The following is a 15,125-nucleotide window of genomic DNA, read 5'->3' as shown; positions in this document are numbered from 1 at the left end:
AGTTTCTCGGCAGGTTATTAGCTCTCAAGCATCTCAATCTTTCTTGTAATGATTTAGAGACGGAAGTGTCAAGAGGAAGTACATTTGCAAATGCAAGTTCCATCCCAGTAATTGGAAATGATAAGCTATACAGAATTACATTTACCTAAATGCTCCAGGAAAAAACCCAGAGATCCTCTTTCCTTCAAGGTAGTAATCACAGCAATGATAGCAGCAACATTCATTACTGTTGTATTGTGCTCTCTTTCTAATTTTTGTATGGTAAGAAAGTTAACAAGGCATTTCAATGCACCTGTCTCCGAGGAATAGAAAGTAGGTATGTCAGTCTCGGAACTCATAAAATCAACCGATGGATTCGCTGCTGAGAATTTGAATGGTTCTGGCAGCTTTGGTTCTGTGTACGAAGCCATTCTTCCTGGTGAAAGAAGAAATGTTGCGATCAAGATTCTGAACTTGTTGGGAAAATTAGAAATAAATAATCTATCCAGATTAATTTATAAGTTTTAATTTTTTTTTCTTTGTATAATCAAAATCAAGATCAAATAATTAACAAAAATAATGCAACAATAACATAAATCAACACTGAGATTTTTACGTGAAAAACCCGATACAGGAAAAACCACAAGACCGTAATTCACTTAAAACCTTCCACTATCAATAAATAATAGGTTCACTACTATTCTTTCTTAAATTCAACTAAGAGTTACAACATATATAACATTAAGAACAACTTATTCTTGGAATACAACAAGATTAAAAAACAAGTATTTTAGAAAAACTCACAATATTAACAGCTCCGTTTTCTATCAAAACGGTCAGCTTCCACACCACCAATCTTCGATCTAGCCATTTAGAATGAAGAGTAACGTGTTTAAAAGTTGTTGTTAAAATCTCAACCCAATCCAACGGTGAACGAGCTGGGAATCGAAAAATGAAAACAGAGAGTACAACTGCCTCTTTTTCCTCCCTTTTTCTCTTCTCTTTTCTATTTTCTCTCTTTTCAAATCTATTATGAATAGTTAGCTTATGTTTTTTTTTCAAGAGAGACAACTGCCTTTCTTCTCAATTAATGTGGTGGTCCCACCATCACATAGTGTAGAACCACACACAACAAATCTCTCATTCACTCATCATGTGAGGAATTCGTCATACTGGCAATCAACATGTAAACTTCAATTTAGGAGGCTCTGACAAGCCTACTTCCCTTCTACAAAACTCAAATTTCTTTCTCAGTAGAGGTTTAGTCATCATATCTGACATGTTGTTATCGGTATGGATCTTTTCAACAACAAACGACTTCATCTTCGTAGCATCTCAAATCCATTGATATCTAATCTCAATATGCTTTGATCGAGAGTGAAAAGTAGGATGCTTACTGAGATGGATTGCACTTTAACTATCATAGTGCAACATAAAGTTCTTTTGAACTAGGCCAAGTTCATGCAAGAACTTCTTCATCCATAACAACTATTTGCCCCTTTTTGTAAGAGCAATAAATTCAGCTTTTGTAGTGGATAATACAACATATTTTTGCAACCTTGACTGCCATGAGACTACTCCCCTTGCAAACTTCATCAAGTATCCTAATGTGGACTTTCTAGAATCAACATCACCAGTCATATCTGTATATGTGTATCCATCCAACACAGGTTTATTATTACCAAAATATAAGCTGAAACTAGAAGTACCTTTGAGATACCTGAGTATTCATTTCACTCCTGACCGGTGTTCTTTACTAGGATTGGAGAGGAACCGACTAACCACACCAACTACATAAGCTATATTCGGCCTTATGCAATCCATGACATACATCAAACTACCAACTATGGATGCATAAGGAACCCTTTTTATCTCATCTCTTTCTTCATCACTTGAAGGACATTACTTAGAACTTAGTTTAAAGTGGCTTGCAAGTGGAGAACAAACAGGTTTAGAGTTGCTCATGTTAAATCTCTCAAGTACCTTTTGAACATATCTCTCCTAAGATAGCCAAATTTTATCCTTCTTCTTGTCACGTGTGATTTTCATGCCAAGAATCTGTTTTGCCGGTCCTAAGTCTTTCATTGCAAAAGACTTGCTCAACTCTTCCTTCAACATTTGAATCTTTTTAGCATCATAGCCAACAATCAACATATCATCCACATACAACAAGAGAATAATAAAGTTTCCATCTGGAAACCTTTTCATAAATACACAATGATCAGAAGTGGTCCTATTATAACCATGATTCACCATGAAAGAATCAAACTTCTTGTACCACTGTCTTGGAGCTTGCTTTAATCTATATATGCTCTTTTTCAACTTGCAAACTAACTGCTATTTACCTTTTGCTTCAAACCCTTTAGGCTGCTCCATGTAGATTTTCTCACCTAAATCACCATGGAGAAAGGAAATTTTCACATCAAGTTGTTCAACTTCAAGATTCAAACTAGTAGTTAAGCCAAGCACAACTCGGATTAAAGACATCTTGACCACTGGTGAAAAGATTTCTTCAAAATCAATACCCTTCTTCTAACTAAAACCTCTCACAACCAATCTTGTCTTGTACTTTGGCTGTGAGCAATGTTCATCAATTTTCAAACTGAACACCCATTTGTTCTTGAGTGCTCTCTTACGTTTAGGAAGCTTCACTAACTCAAAATTATGGTTTTCATGCAAGGATTTCATCTCTTTTTGCATTGCTTTCAGCCACTCATTTTTCTTCTCATGTGACATAGCTTCATCAAAGCATTCTAACTCTCCCCTATTAGTAACCAGCACATACTCATGAGGAGAATATCTGGTGGAAGGTTGGCGAGGTCTAGTTGACCTCTTTAATTATGGCTCATCTGGAACTTCTTGCATAACTTGTTCAAGAATAACATCAATATCATCATTAGTTGATCCAGGATCTTCAAATAATGGCTCAATAAGAAAACCACCATTATCATCATTTTGCAAATCTCCCCCATGATTAGCAGGCATCAAAGGTAACTGTGGAGTAGGTCTTGGATTTGAATTAGATGGAATAAAAGTGGTAGACTCTATTTTCTTTTTTTGTTAAAAGTTTTCAATGGTTTGATCTTCAAAGAAGATAACATCTCTACTTTTCACAATTTTCTTCTCCTTTGAATCCCACAACTTATAGCCAAACTCATCATCTTTAGAACCCAAGAAAATGCATTGTTTTGTCTTGTTGTTAAGCTTAGACCTTTCATCTCTAGGAACATGTATAAATACTCTGCATCCAAACACTATTAAGTGTGCATGAGAAACATCATTTCCTTTCCAAACTCTATTTGAAACATCAAATTCATGAGGAACTGATGGAGAAAGGTTGATCATGGCAACTGTAGTCTTCATTGCCTCACCCCAAAAGGACTTAGACAGCTTTGCATGAGAGAGCATACATCTAATTCTTTCAACAATGGTTCTATTCATTCTCTCAGTCACTCCATTCTGTTGTGGAGTCTTAGGAACTGTCTTCTCCAACTTGATACCATGTTCCCTACAGTACTTTTCAAAGGGACCCCTGTATTTACCACCATTGTCAGCTCGAATACATTTTAGCTTTTTACTAGTTTCTCTTTTAATTTTAGCATGAAAATCCTTAAAGACATCAAGCACCTGATCTTTGGATTTCAAACATATGGCTTAAATTTTCCTGGAGTGATCATCAATAAAATTAACAAAGTACAATGCACCCCTAAGAGACTTATCAATTATGGAGCAAACATCAGTATGAACTAAATCAAGAACATGTGATCTTTTATGTGAAGGTTATCTTTGAAACGCAACTCTATGTTATTTACCAATTAAACAATGAGTATATGTGTTCAAGTTCATACCTTTTAATGGAAGGTAATTCTTCTTGGCAAGGATGCCAAGGCCTTTCTCACTCAAATGTCCAAGCCGCTTATGTCATGGATCAGTAGAGCAATCTTCAATTGCATTCACTTCCCCTTTGATCACCTTGGCTTGTGACATGTAGAGACCCATCTTCTTCCCTTTAGCAACAATTAAGGAATTTCTAGAGAGCTTCCATTACCATCTTCCAAGTAATTATGATAGCCTTTTTTATCAAGAGTACCTATAGAGATTAAGTGTAGGTGCATATCAAGCACGTGTCTAATATCTTTGAGTAGCAACTTGCACCTAGTATTGGTTTCCAACCAAATGTCTCCAATGCCCACAACACTAGTCATCCCTCAATTTCCCATCCTAATTTGACTAAAGTCACTAGCAATATAGGATGTGTAAAAATCACGTCAGGGTGTAACATGGTAAGAAGCTGCTGAATCTGCAACCCAGGTGGTATCTTGACATGCAAGATTAACACAACCATCATCACAAACAATAACAACATCACCATTAAATACAACTGTAGCTGTACCATTTTTTTCATTCTTATCTTCATCTTTACCCTTTTTATCTCCTTTATACTTTCTACAGTCTTTTTGCATATGCCCAGACTTGTCACAATAATAACACTTAAAACCCTTCCTTAACTGAGATCTTTCTCTTAGCTTCCATTTTTCTTTTCTATTATTGGATTCTCTATCTTTCTTACCGTGAGAGAACTTGCTTGGACTTCTCCCTCGACTTTCTGTAACAAGTATATGAGACTCAGAAGTGCTTGTCCCTTTCCTCCTTTTCTCTTTATTGAGGATATAATCCTTCACTGTTTTCAAAGTGATCTTTCCATTCGGAGAGAATTGCTAAGTGACACCACCAAAGTCTCTCAATTATCCGACAATGAACTTAATAGGATTAGTGCTTTCATTTCATCGGCTAACTCAAGATTCATCAATGACAGCTGATATAAGAACCCTTGGAATACATTTATATGTACTGAAGCATCTTCACCATCTCTATACTTCAAATTCACAAGGTCTCTAATTATAAAAACCTTGTTTTGTGCACTCTCCTTAACAAATGTTTCTTCCAATATCTTCCAAACTGTATAGCAGTCATGTTTTTGAGAAATATGATTAATGGACTTAGAAGATACCCATTTTCTAACATTAGCAGTAGCCTTTCTATTAAACCCATTCCATTTTGCATCATCCATTTCATCAGGCTTTATTACTTTATATTCAATTGGCAAAGCCAAATCATTGCAATATAAGTGATCCTCCATCATTGTTTTTCATAGAAAATAATTTGAGGAAGTAAGCTTTATCATGCCGAATCTTCCTTTTCCATTTTAACTGCATAAGAAATTCAATCTACACAACCAATGCTCTGATACTACTTTGTTGGGAAAATTAGGAACAAATAACCGGATATCAATCTACCCGGATCAATTCACAATTCACAAGTTTTAATTCTTTTCCCTCTTTGTGCAATCAAAATTAGGATCAAACAATCAATAAAAATAATACAACAATCACACAAATCAATACCAAGATTTTTACATGAAAAACCCGATGCGGAAAAAACCACGGGACTGTAGTCCTTTTAAAACCTTCCATTATCAAAAAATAATGGGTTCACAACTGTTCTTCCTTAGATTCAACTAAGGGCTACAATATATATAACATCAAGAACAACTTATTCTTGGAATACAACAAGATTAAAGAAGAAGTATCTGAGAAAAACTCACAATACTGACAACCCTATTTTCTATCAAAACAGCTAGCTTTCACACCACTAATCTTCAATTCAACCGTTCAGAATGAAGAGTAACATGTCTAGAAGCTGCTATCAAAATCTCAGTATGATCCAACGGTAAACGAGCTGGGAATTAAAAAATAAAGACAGAGAGTACAACTGCTTCTTCTTCCTCTCTTTTTCACCTCTCTCTTTTATTTTCTCTTTTTTCAAATCTGTTATGAATAGTTAGCTTATGTTTTTTTTTCAAGAAAGATAGTCGCCTCTTTTCTCAATTAATATAGTGGTCCCACCATCACATGGTGCGGGACCACACACAACAAAATCTTCATCAGCAAGGTGCTTCAAAAAGTTTCACTCGTGAATGTAATGCTTTAAGAAATGTAAGGCATCGTAACCTCCTGAGGATCATAACAGCTTGCTCAATTGTTGATCATCAAGGTAATGATTTCTTGCTCAAATGTTGATCATCAGGGTAATGATTTCAAAGTTCTTGTTTTTGAGTTCAATTCTGGTGGCAATCTAGACTAGGGGCTACATCCAACAACTCAAACTAACAAATTGAGCTTTACTCGGAATGAAAATAGCCATTGATGTTCCTTCTGTATTGGATTATCTCCTTCACCATTATGAAACTCCGATCTTTCACTGTGATTTTTAAAGCCAAGCAGCGTTGGTGACTTTGGATTAGCTAAATTCCTCCTTGAAGTATCGAGGAACTACTCCAAAAATCAAGCAATTTCTGCAGGTTTAAAGGGCTCCATTGGCTACATCATTTAAGGTAGGGGTCTTAACCTGACGAATCATCTGGAATTTATGGTTGCTAATTTTTAAGAAGCTATAGTAAATGGAGTCTCATCGGAGCCAAGCCCCTGTTATGGTGGACAAAACTTGTTGTTTTAGGCCTTTCGACTTGAAACGGTGTCTTTTTGTCTGCTATAGTAGGCCCTTTTTTGCTTAACATTTTTTCTCAACAGCGAGTGGTTGCTGAAAATCATAGACGGCAGCACCTGAGTTGCAACGTTGTGTTGATTGTAGCCATCTGCCATGTTTTTAAAAACAATTTTTAGAGTCCTAGCCGGATGCGTACAACCTAGTCGCTTAGGCACCATGCCCTTGCCCGTAGGCTTGACAAGAGCTTGAACCAACTTTTTTATTTTATTTTAATTTTTGTAGTTTTTTTTATTTTCATTATCTAGTATTTTATCATTTGCTCAATATCAATTTTCTCCAAATAACTAATATTTTTATTTTTCTTACAACCTCACAAAAATAATTATTATTTTTTGTATTCTTGAATTTTTTATTATTGTTTTCAAAACTATTATGCAAAATAATCCTTATTGTTAAAAAATAACAATTTATGCAAACTTGTTAAAATTTAATGATTAATTGCCATTTTTTTAACAATAATAAAATTTTGATATAACAAATATTATCTTAAAACAAAATATTAGGATTGACTGTACATTTATGCTCAAAAGAAGAAAGGGTCGTCAAAATGACAAGGAATTTATAGTTTTTCTTTTATTTCTATCACAATTTTCAACAAATTATTCATATTATTTTTATATTTTTCATACAACCTCATAAAAATGATTATTATTTTCCATTTTTTGACTTTTTTGTTTGTTATTTCAAAATTAGTATAAAAAAAATCATTTAATCTTGGAAAGTAATAATCATGATTGTAACTACTAATGACTCTGCAAACTCAAAAAAGATAATGATTAATTGTAAAAAAAGAATTGACAATAATTAAGGTTTAATAATTGATCAATCTAATTAAGATGTATGTTTAAAAAAAAATTAATGACAATAACAACACTAAAAAACAATTTAAAAAAAATCAGCAATATATATATATATGAGAAGAAAGGGTCCAGATAACAAGGATTTGGTGATTTGGTGGTTAATAATTTATTATATTTTAGTTTATATTAGTTTTTTGCTGATTATATGTCTCACTTCAAAATTGATTATGATTCTGACATGTGTTACAAAAAATTGAATTACATTGATCCGAAATAATAATAACAAAAATTAAGATTCAAGTTGAGTTTTAATCAATAGTTAAGGACTTAATGATTAAAATTAAACATCCTCCCAACATAGATTGTTCAATCACTTTTCATGTTCATTTGTTGTTTTATTCTATTTTAATCAGATTCTTAGATAATATAGTTAATTGGTTGCATGTTTGCTTTTTTTAAAAATTTATCAAAATCAAACATATTCATGATATATATTTAAACTAAAAAATAAAAACATATATGATATTAAATACTACAGTAGACATATAGGGTTAAGAGATTTCCACGAGTAATGTTGATTTATTAAATAAAAACATATATGATATTAAATACTACAGTATACATGTAGTTGTACAAATCCAAGCTTCCTTAAATGCCCAGTTTAGTTTTCTTGAGTCTGATAACAATGATCCATGTATTTATTTATTTTGTCCAAACTCCAAAGTATGTTTGCAGTTGATCCCTAGAAACAATAGGCAGCAACATCTCTTCTCCATTGATGTGACCGTACCAGAGAATTTCATATGTACATGTACTTCAGAGAAAGCTATTTCGACAAGATAACATTAATGGATGGAGCAGCACAGACGAGAGCCACATTCCAAACCAGTAAATAACGAGAAAAGGAGAAATCATACTGTTTCAAAATCTAACTATAAGGTATTAATCTGTGTCACCTACTCTTGAGCTCTAGTTCCTCCCCGATCCGAGAAAAATTCTTCTGACATTCTGCAATTCTGTGAGAACATCTTTAACGTTCTTTCTTTCATTGACTGATTCCACTGAACAAGCAATTCCAATTCTTAGGATTGCTATCAAACTCTCTTGCATTTGGTCCTTTTTTATTTGTCCCCAGGTTCTGTTCTCCAAGTGGCCGGTCTCCTCTTCATCTCCTTCACCTCCAGTAACAAACAATGGGTCTACAACTTCTGAAATTTGATCAGGCAATGCTGTCTTAACAAAATTGTGGAGATCCAGTCCATCATTGAACATGTCATCAGTAGGCCTCTTTCCTGTAAACATCTCCAACAAGAGGATTCCGTAGCTGTATACATCACCTTTCATCGAAGGCTTACTTCCCATACCATACTCTGCAATAATCAAATTTTGAACTGATTGTTAGATCAAAGAAAAGAACTGTTGAATGCAATAATTTCGTTCATGTACTTGGTTTAGATTAATCTTCATAAAACCATTGTAAGCTTTGTTGGTTGAAACAAAGCTACCATACCTGGTGCAGCATATCCCACAGTTCCCTTCAGTCCAACTGAGCTGCTTTCATTCCGATGAGACGGATTAATGGCTTCTTCAATGAACCTTGCTAACCCAAAGTCACCCACGTGAGCTGTCATATCATTGTCAAGGAGAACATTGCTTGGCTTTAAATCGCAATGAACAATTGGCTTATGGCACTGGTAATGAAGATAATTGAGAGCAGCAGCCACATCAATAGCAATGTTTAACCTTTGATGAAAGCTTAATATTTTCAGGTCCTCATCGATGCCATTTGTCCTTGGAAAGGGATGCAGCCAACTTTCCAAAGTCCCATTGGGCATAAACTCATAGACTAGAGCTTTGAAGTCATTTCCTTGGAAATCTACACTCGAGCAAGCCGTCAGGATCTTGACCAAATTACGATGCCGAATGTTCTTAAGTATTTCGCATTCAGCCATGAAGCTCTTCAAAGTTTTTCTTTCACGCATGAACAGCACCTTCACTGCCACAACTGTTTCATTTGGATCCAGAATGCCTCTGTATACGGAGCCAAAGCTACCAGCACCAATCAAATTGGCAGAGGAAAAGCCTCCAGTAGCTTTATGGAGATTTCTATAGGAAACCATCAATAACAGTTCTTGTTTTGATGACATTGAAGATGCTAGAGAGGACTGCCTATTCGTCTTTCTCAGTCGATTGATGACAAGAATAGACATGACGAAAACTAATACCAGAAGTGGGGTAAGTAACGCAATCATTAACTTGACCCCCAGAGACGTCTTTCCGTTCTTTGATCTGTTAGCAACACATCGCGGCAATTGTAATTGTGGTATGCCACCACAAAGCCTTTTGTTTCCAGATAACGAGATTGCTGTTGCGTTCAGGAAAGCCCCTTCCCTTGGTACCTCACCCTCGAAATGATTGAATGAAAGATTCAAGCTAATGAGTGCAAGGCGCTTTAAAAACTGTGGAATTTGGCCAGACAAATTGTTGCGGGAAAGATCCATGTCACGAAGTCCTCTCAAGGAGCTGAATGATGGAGGAATAGCTCCTTCAAAGAAGTTACCCTGCATGTGAAGTTTCTCCAAGGTTACACAACTGCCTAGACTACTGGGAATTTGACCGTATAACTTGTTCTCGGAAACATCCAAGTAACCAAGATTCATCAAGTTTTGTGGTTCTGGAGGCAAGGGACCTGTCAGTTGATTTTGAGCCAGGTTCAAAGAGATTGTTAGGGAAGAAAGACCCATAACCTCTTTGGGTATCGTACCACTGAGAAGGTTTTGAGAAAGGTCAAGGTTTTGCAAGTATTTCAGGTTTCCAAAACTGGAAGGAATGCTCCCCATTATCTGATTCTTTTGGAGATGAAAATCAAACAATTGAGTGATGTTTCCAAGGGATGATGGAATCAGCCCCGAAAGCTTATTTTCTGACAGGTCCAATCTTTGTAGCATCTTAAGGTTACCTAGTACAGAAGGTATAGTCCCACTCAAGTAGTTTTTCTCCATTGTCAACTCCGCCAAGTTAAGGAGGTTCTCAATTACAGTAGGGATGCTACCAGATAGTTGATTTCCTCCCAACTTCAACAGAAAAAGTTGGGTTGAGAGGTTACCTATAGAATCAGGAATCACCCCTCCAAAGTGGCTATTACTTAAGTCTAATAACCGCAAATTCCTACATATAGTTAAGGAATCAATGAAACTCAGGTCATCAGCTTCTCCTTTCCCAAGGGGATTGGAGGAAAGAGCTAGTGACCAGAGATTAGGTAAGCCTCCAAAATCAATCGTGACTTTAGTGAAATTACTGGTATCAATATCCAATTCTAGAAGATTTGAAGCATTGGATATTGACACAGGAAGAGGTCCAGAAAAAAAATTATGACCAATATTCAAGACTCGCAAATTAGGAAGTGCAAGTCCCAAGTCTGATGGCAAGGTGCCATGTAGTTGATTATAGGGCAAAGTAAAGACTATAAGAGATGAGAGATTGAAAATTGAGGGAGGAATCATTCCAGACAACTTATTCAAGCCTAGGCCAAGAAAATTCAAGGTCTTTAAACGGCCTAATGCATCTGGTATGCTCCCCTCAAAATTGTTAACTGACAAGGACAGAGACCTAACAGATGAGATGTTTCCTAAAGAATCCGGAACTGACCCGTTGAGATTGTTGTAATGAAGCTGAACTCTCTCGAGCTTCTGCAATGATCCTAACTGGTATGGGATTCGGCCTGTCAATTTATTGAACCCCAAACGAAGCATTAAAAGGCTAGAACAACCAGAAAGATTGGCTGGGATCTCTCCAGAGAAAGAGTTGTTGGAGAAATTAATGTACTTTAGCCTGTCTAGACGGCCTATTTCTTGTGGGATTTCACCATAAAAGTAGTTTTGCTCTAAGCTAATACCTCTAAGGAAGGACATGTTTCCAATTTGTGGTGAGAGTGAACCTACCAAGCCATAGTGACTAAGGTTCAAGTTAATGACTCGTTGATGAAGGTTACCACAAATGATGCCCCGCCAGTTACAGAAATGGAGAGAATCATTCCATGAGCTCATCAGACCAAGAGGGTCAAGTGTTATCTGAGCCTTGATGGCAAGCAAAGCAAGATGATCAGTCTCATTTCCACTCAAAGTGGTAGCTGCTTGAGTGAAGGATGGCGCATACAAAAAAATTACAACGAAACAGGATTGCAAGATTACCTTCAAGAACAATGAACAAGACATTATTGAGATCATATAAGGAAGAAAATGATTTATGGAGAACAGACTGCTCGAAGTGTGGCTGCTGCTTGAGAGGAGGGAAGGATTATATAAGGAAATTTTTGTAATGGGATGGAAGTAGATTGGAGGACTCTGCTGATGGTTTTTCCCTTCGTCATGAAAATGTTGCTTTATTATTTTTATTATTATTTATTCCTTGAAAAGATGGGTTTTGCTGTTTAATTTATAAGCTGGTTTCCTATATGTAATTAGATGGTAATTTGATTTGATTCTCTTTAACGAATCTGATTAAAAAAAAATATGATTTGATTCTCTTTAAAGAATCTGATAAAAATAACGAATCTGATAAAAAAAAGTATCACATTAAATTTAACGTTTTGATAAAATATTATATTAAAAAAATTAGTGAAATAATATAACTTTATATTATCACGCTTAAAAAACACTATATTTAATAAATATTACAATTTTTAAGCACAATAATTATTTTGTAATATTTTCCAATCATGATATTTAATTAAATATTACGATATATAACAATGACTTTCAACAGCGTTCGATTACAGTGGATACCAAGTAATAATCAAGTTCGAGTCTGGACAAGTGAGTATGTTCCTTCATCTTTTCTTATAATTAAAATCTAGAAAAAATAAAAAGGTAAGAACTTCATTAAAAAATAATAAAAATCAAGTTTGACTTCCAAGTCAAGAAATAATAAGTAGTTTATTCTTAGTTTATTGTTAATAGAAGTTTCCTCTCCAATCCTAAATGATTTAATATAATACCCACAATTACACCCACCCAATCAGGTCTTACCAACCAAAACTCGTGACAATCCAGTCAAAAACCATCACCTCCTATCTTAGAAAGTCATAAAGTCAACGAAAATTTATTTTTATTTTCCTAAAAGCTGAAGCCAATAACAATATAAGCGAAACTTTTTTTTTTTTTTTTTGATTTACGTGGGGTGTCCGGGCCAGCTTGCGCGCATCACGACTAATCCCCACGGCCCACTGAATATCCTGCAAACCCAGTAGACATGTAAGGCACCGCGGGGGTGACAGGCGTGCACGCTAGGGCTTGAACCCAGGTGCAGTGGAAGGAGACAAGCCCCTTCCACCGCTAGGCCAAGCCCTAGTTTGCTTATATAAGCGAAACTTTAGATATGTGATTAGTAGTGCCGCTAATACTGCAGTACTTGACAAAAGAGAAGCAAATTCTTTTATCTCAAATCTTTATTATTTGGTCACCATTTAGATGGTTTGAATTCTTGGTTGCTCATGTGATGGTCACCGAAAGTTTACATGATCGTTAACTTCAGAATCCGTAGAATTAGTTATGGTGCACGTAAGCTGACCCAAACACCCATATTAATTAAAAAAAAAAAATAAGTCATAAACTTTAGTTGTTACTATTAGATTAGGTGCAGCCAAGCATGATTGTTTTGGGAGTTGCCTGCAAACCATTACTCCCCAAACAATGCTTCCTCCGCTCGAGAACTTCCTTCCCATTTGAAAACTTACAATAAGGTGTTGGAACTTGCGAGTCTCAGGCTTAGCCCCCCAGCTAGCCAACATCAAGTTGAAAAAATTATAAAATATCTTTATTTAAAACAAAACGTTTAAAAAAGAAAATTAAAGTTGACTTAGTTGCATCTCCACAAGACTTGAACAAGTCAATTACATTACAGACATACATATAAAGTCACAGATTTAATTAAACTAACATCTATCCTTATTATAAAAAAATTCACTCGGAGTAGACTCCAAATCAACTTCGCATATGATGTCAAGTTTAATAACTGTTCTTCCGAATGCTCCAACACTCTAAAACATTAATATTATTTGAACTCGAGATTTTTTTTAATATATATTAATATTAATTAGTTGGACTATAACTCCTTCATACATTGGTTTTTTTTTCTTTTGAGTCAACAACTTTGTCTATATTTAATTATTAAACAAATCCCTGTTATATTATTCAAGAGATACCAAGAATTTGTCTCCAATGATAATTAAATCTTCCTACATGAAGCAGTAAGGGTGAGAAATTGTGCGGATCAAATCCACAAACACGTAACACTGCAAGAGTATTGAATTATATATATTTGAATTTTGGTTTCATTTAAAAGATTTAAGTTATTTAACCAGTGACCTGTTATCAACGTTTTATATTATTTTTGTATTTATCCAGGTAGACTTTTTAATAAAACTGTAAAATAAATAAATAAATAAATAAATGTATGGGGCTAAGGGGATTGGGAAATGTATTTGACGCGAAGTGGGATTGCACAGTTCAAGAAATTAAATTAATATTTCTTTTTTTATAAATAAATAAATATTTTTATTTAATTCACTTATACATTAAATTAAATCTTTAGATAACGGCATGTATACAAAAACTGGGTTTTTTATACCCGTGGTAGGCAAAATTAAGGTCAAATCATTTTATTTTTTTTCAATCTTAAAACAATATAATGACATTATCAAGATAAATTTTTGATATATATCTCATATAACACTTTTAAAATATTTAAATGGTAATATATTTGATGATATATTTTTTAAATGTTATTAATAAAATATAATATATTAAATTGATTTAGATTAATTAAAATTAAAATAAATCTAAAATTTAAGGTACAAGATCATCATTAAACCAAGGAATCAATATTGAAACAAGGAAGTTTTATTAGAATGAACCACGTATTGAAAACTTAAAAAAGAAAAAATTTTAATTTAGAAACAATACCCAAAACAAATGACTAGAATAAACTTGCATAGGTGGTTGGTGTAACACCATGGATTGAGCCAAATATTTTTAAGTATAAAAAAATAATTTAGATAACACTAGAATTTCTAAAAAGGTAAAAAGAATTTTAGACTCATGTTATTGAGTTGACTAGGTTTAATAAATTTAGTTAACTGAATAATATAAAAAATAATCATAATTTAATAATATAAAAATCAAATAAACCTGAACGAATCTCCTAAATTTAAATTAACCTTTTAATTTTGTAATTCATGAAATTATAGACATAGGTTCAATTAAGGATATTAATTTTCAATTAATTTAATATTAAAGGGTTTTAATTTTGTAATTCATGAAATTATAGACATAGGTTCAATTAAGGATCTTAATTCTCAATTAATTTAATATTAAAGGATAAAATAAAAAAATCTCAATTTAAAAAATTTACCAAAACAAAAAAAATAACATTAAAAGAATGAGTATCAAATCTGAAACAAAAAAATAAAGAGTAAAATTAAAAAAAATAAAATTAAAAAATCATCTGAAATAAATAAAAAAATAGCAATTAAACTAATAAAGACCAACTTTAATAGACTAAAAAAAATTAAAAAATGATAAAGTTGAAAAAAAGAAGTTCAATTTTAGAAATTAATTAGAATAAAATAAATAGAAATAAAAGAAAGTGGGAACCAAATCCAAATAAAAAAATTAAAAAGTTATTTTGAAGGTCATTCATGAATTTCTAAAATGAAAGAAGGGGAGAAAAAGAAAAGGTTTTTTGGCATTCAACCTAATTTCTATTAACAATATATTCTAA

The 15,125-nt window shown here is 33.7% G+C and overlaps 1 protein-coding gene across 1 annotated transcript; it reads right to left on the bottom strand.

The window, feature by feature from the left end:
- Window positions 1–8,023: 8,023 nt before the first annotated feature.
- LOC105121951 (probable LRR receptor-like serine/threonine-protein kinase At3g47570) lies at window positions 8,024–11,737 on the bottom strand. Its single transcript, XM_011020832.1, has 2 exons — window positions 8,857–11,737; window positions 8,024–8,716 (listed from the first exon to the last, which is right to left on the bottom strand). The coding sequence occupies exons 1-2, from the start codon at window positions 11,570–11,572 to the stop codon at window positions 8,316–8,318; spliced, it is 3,117 nt and encodes a 1,038-aa protein (XP_011019134.1). The 5' UTR covers window positions 11,573–11,737; the 3' UTR covers window positions 8,024–8,315.
- Window positions 11,738–15,125: the final 3,388 nt, after the last annotated feature.

The sequence above is a fragment of the Populus euphratica genome, unplaced genomic scaffold (assembly GCF_000495115.2).
Source record: "Populus euphratica unplaced genomic scaffold, PopEup_1.0 scaffold46.1, whole genome shotgun sequence".
Taxonomy (NCBI): domain Eukaryota; kingdom Viridiplantae; phylum Streptophyta; class Magnoliopsida; order Malpighiales; family Salicaceae; genus Populus; species Populus euphratica.
The sequence above is the reverse complement of the archived record's forward strand: the minus strand, read 5'-3'. Positions and strand labels throughout refer to the sequence as shown.

What these genes read in the sequence shown, in the direction of transcription:
- LOC105121951 (XM_011020832.1), bottom strand. Translation starts at nt 11,572, where the DNA reads ATGATCTCAATAATGTCTTGTTCATTGTTCTTGAAGGTAATCTTGCAA. An exon ending in TGTGGGATATGCTGCACCAG is followed by an intron (nt 8,717 to 8,856) that starts GTATGGTAGCTT and finishes TGATTATTGCAG; the next exon opens with AGTATGGTATGGGAAGTAAG.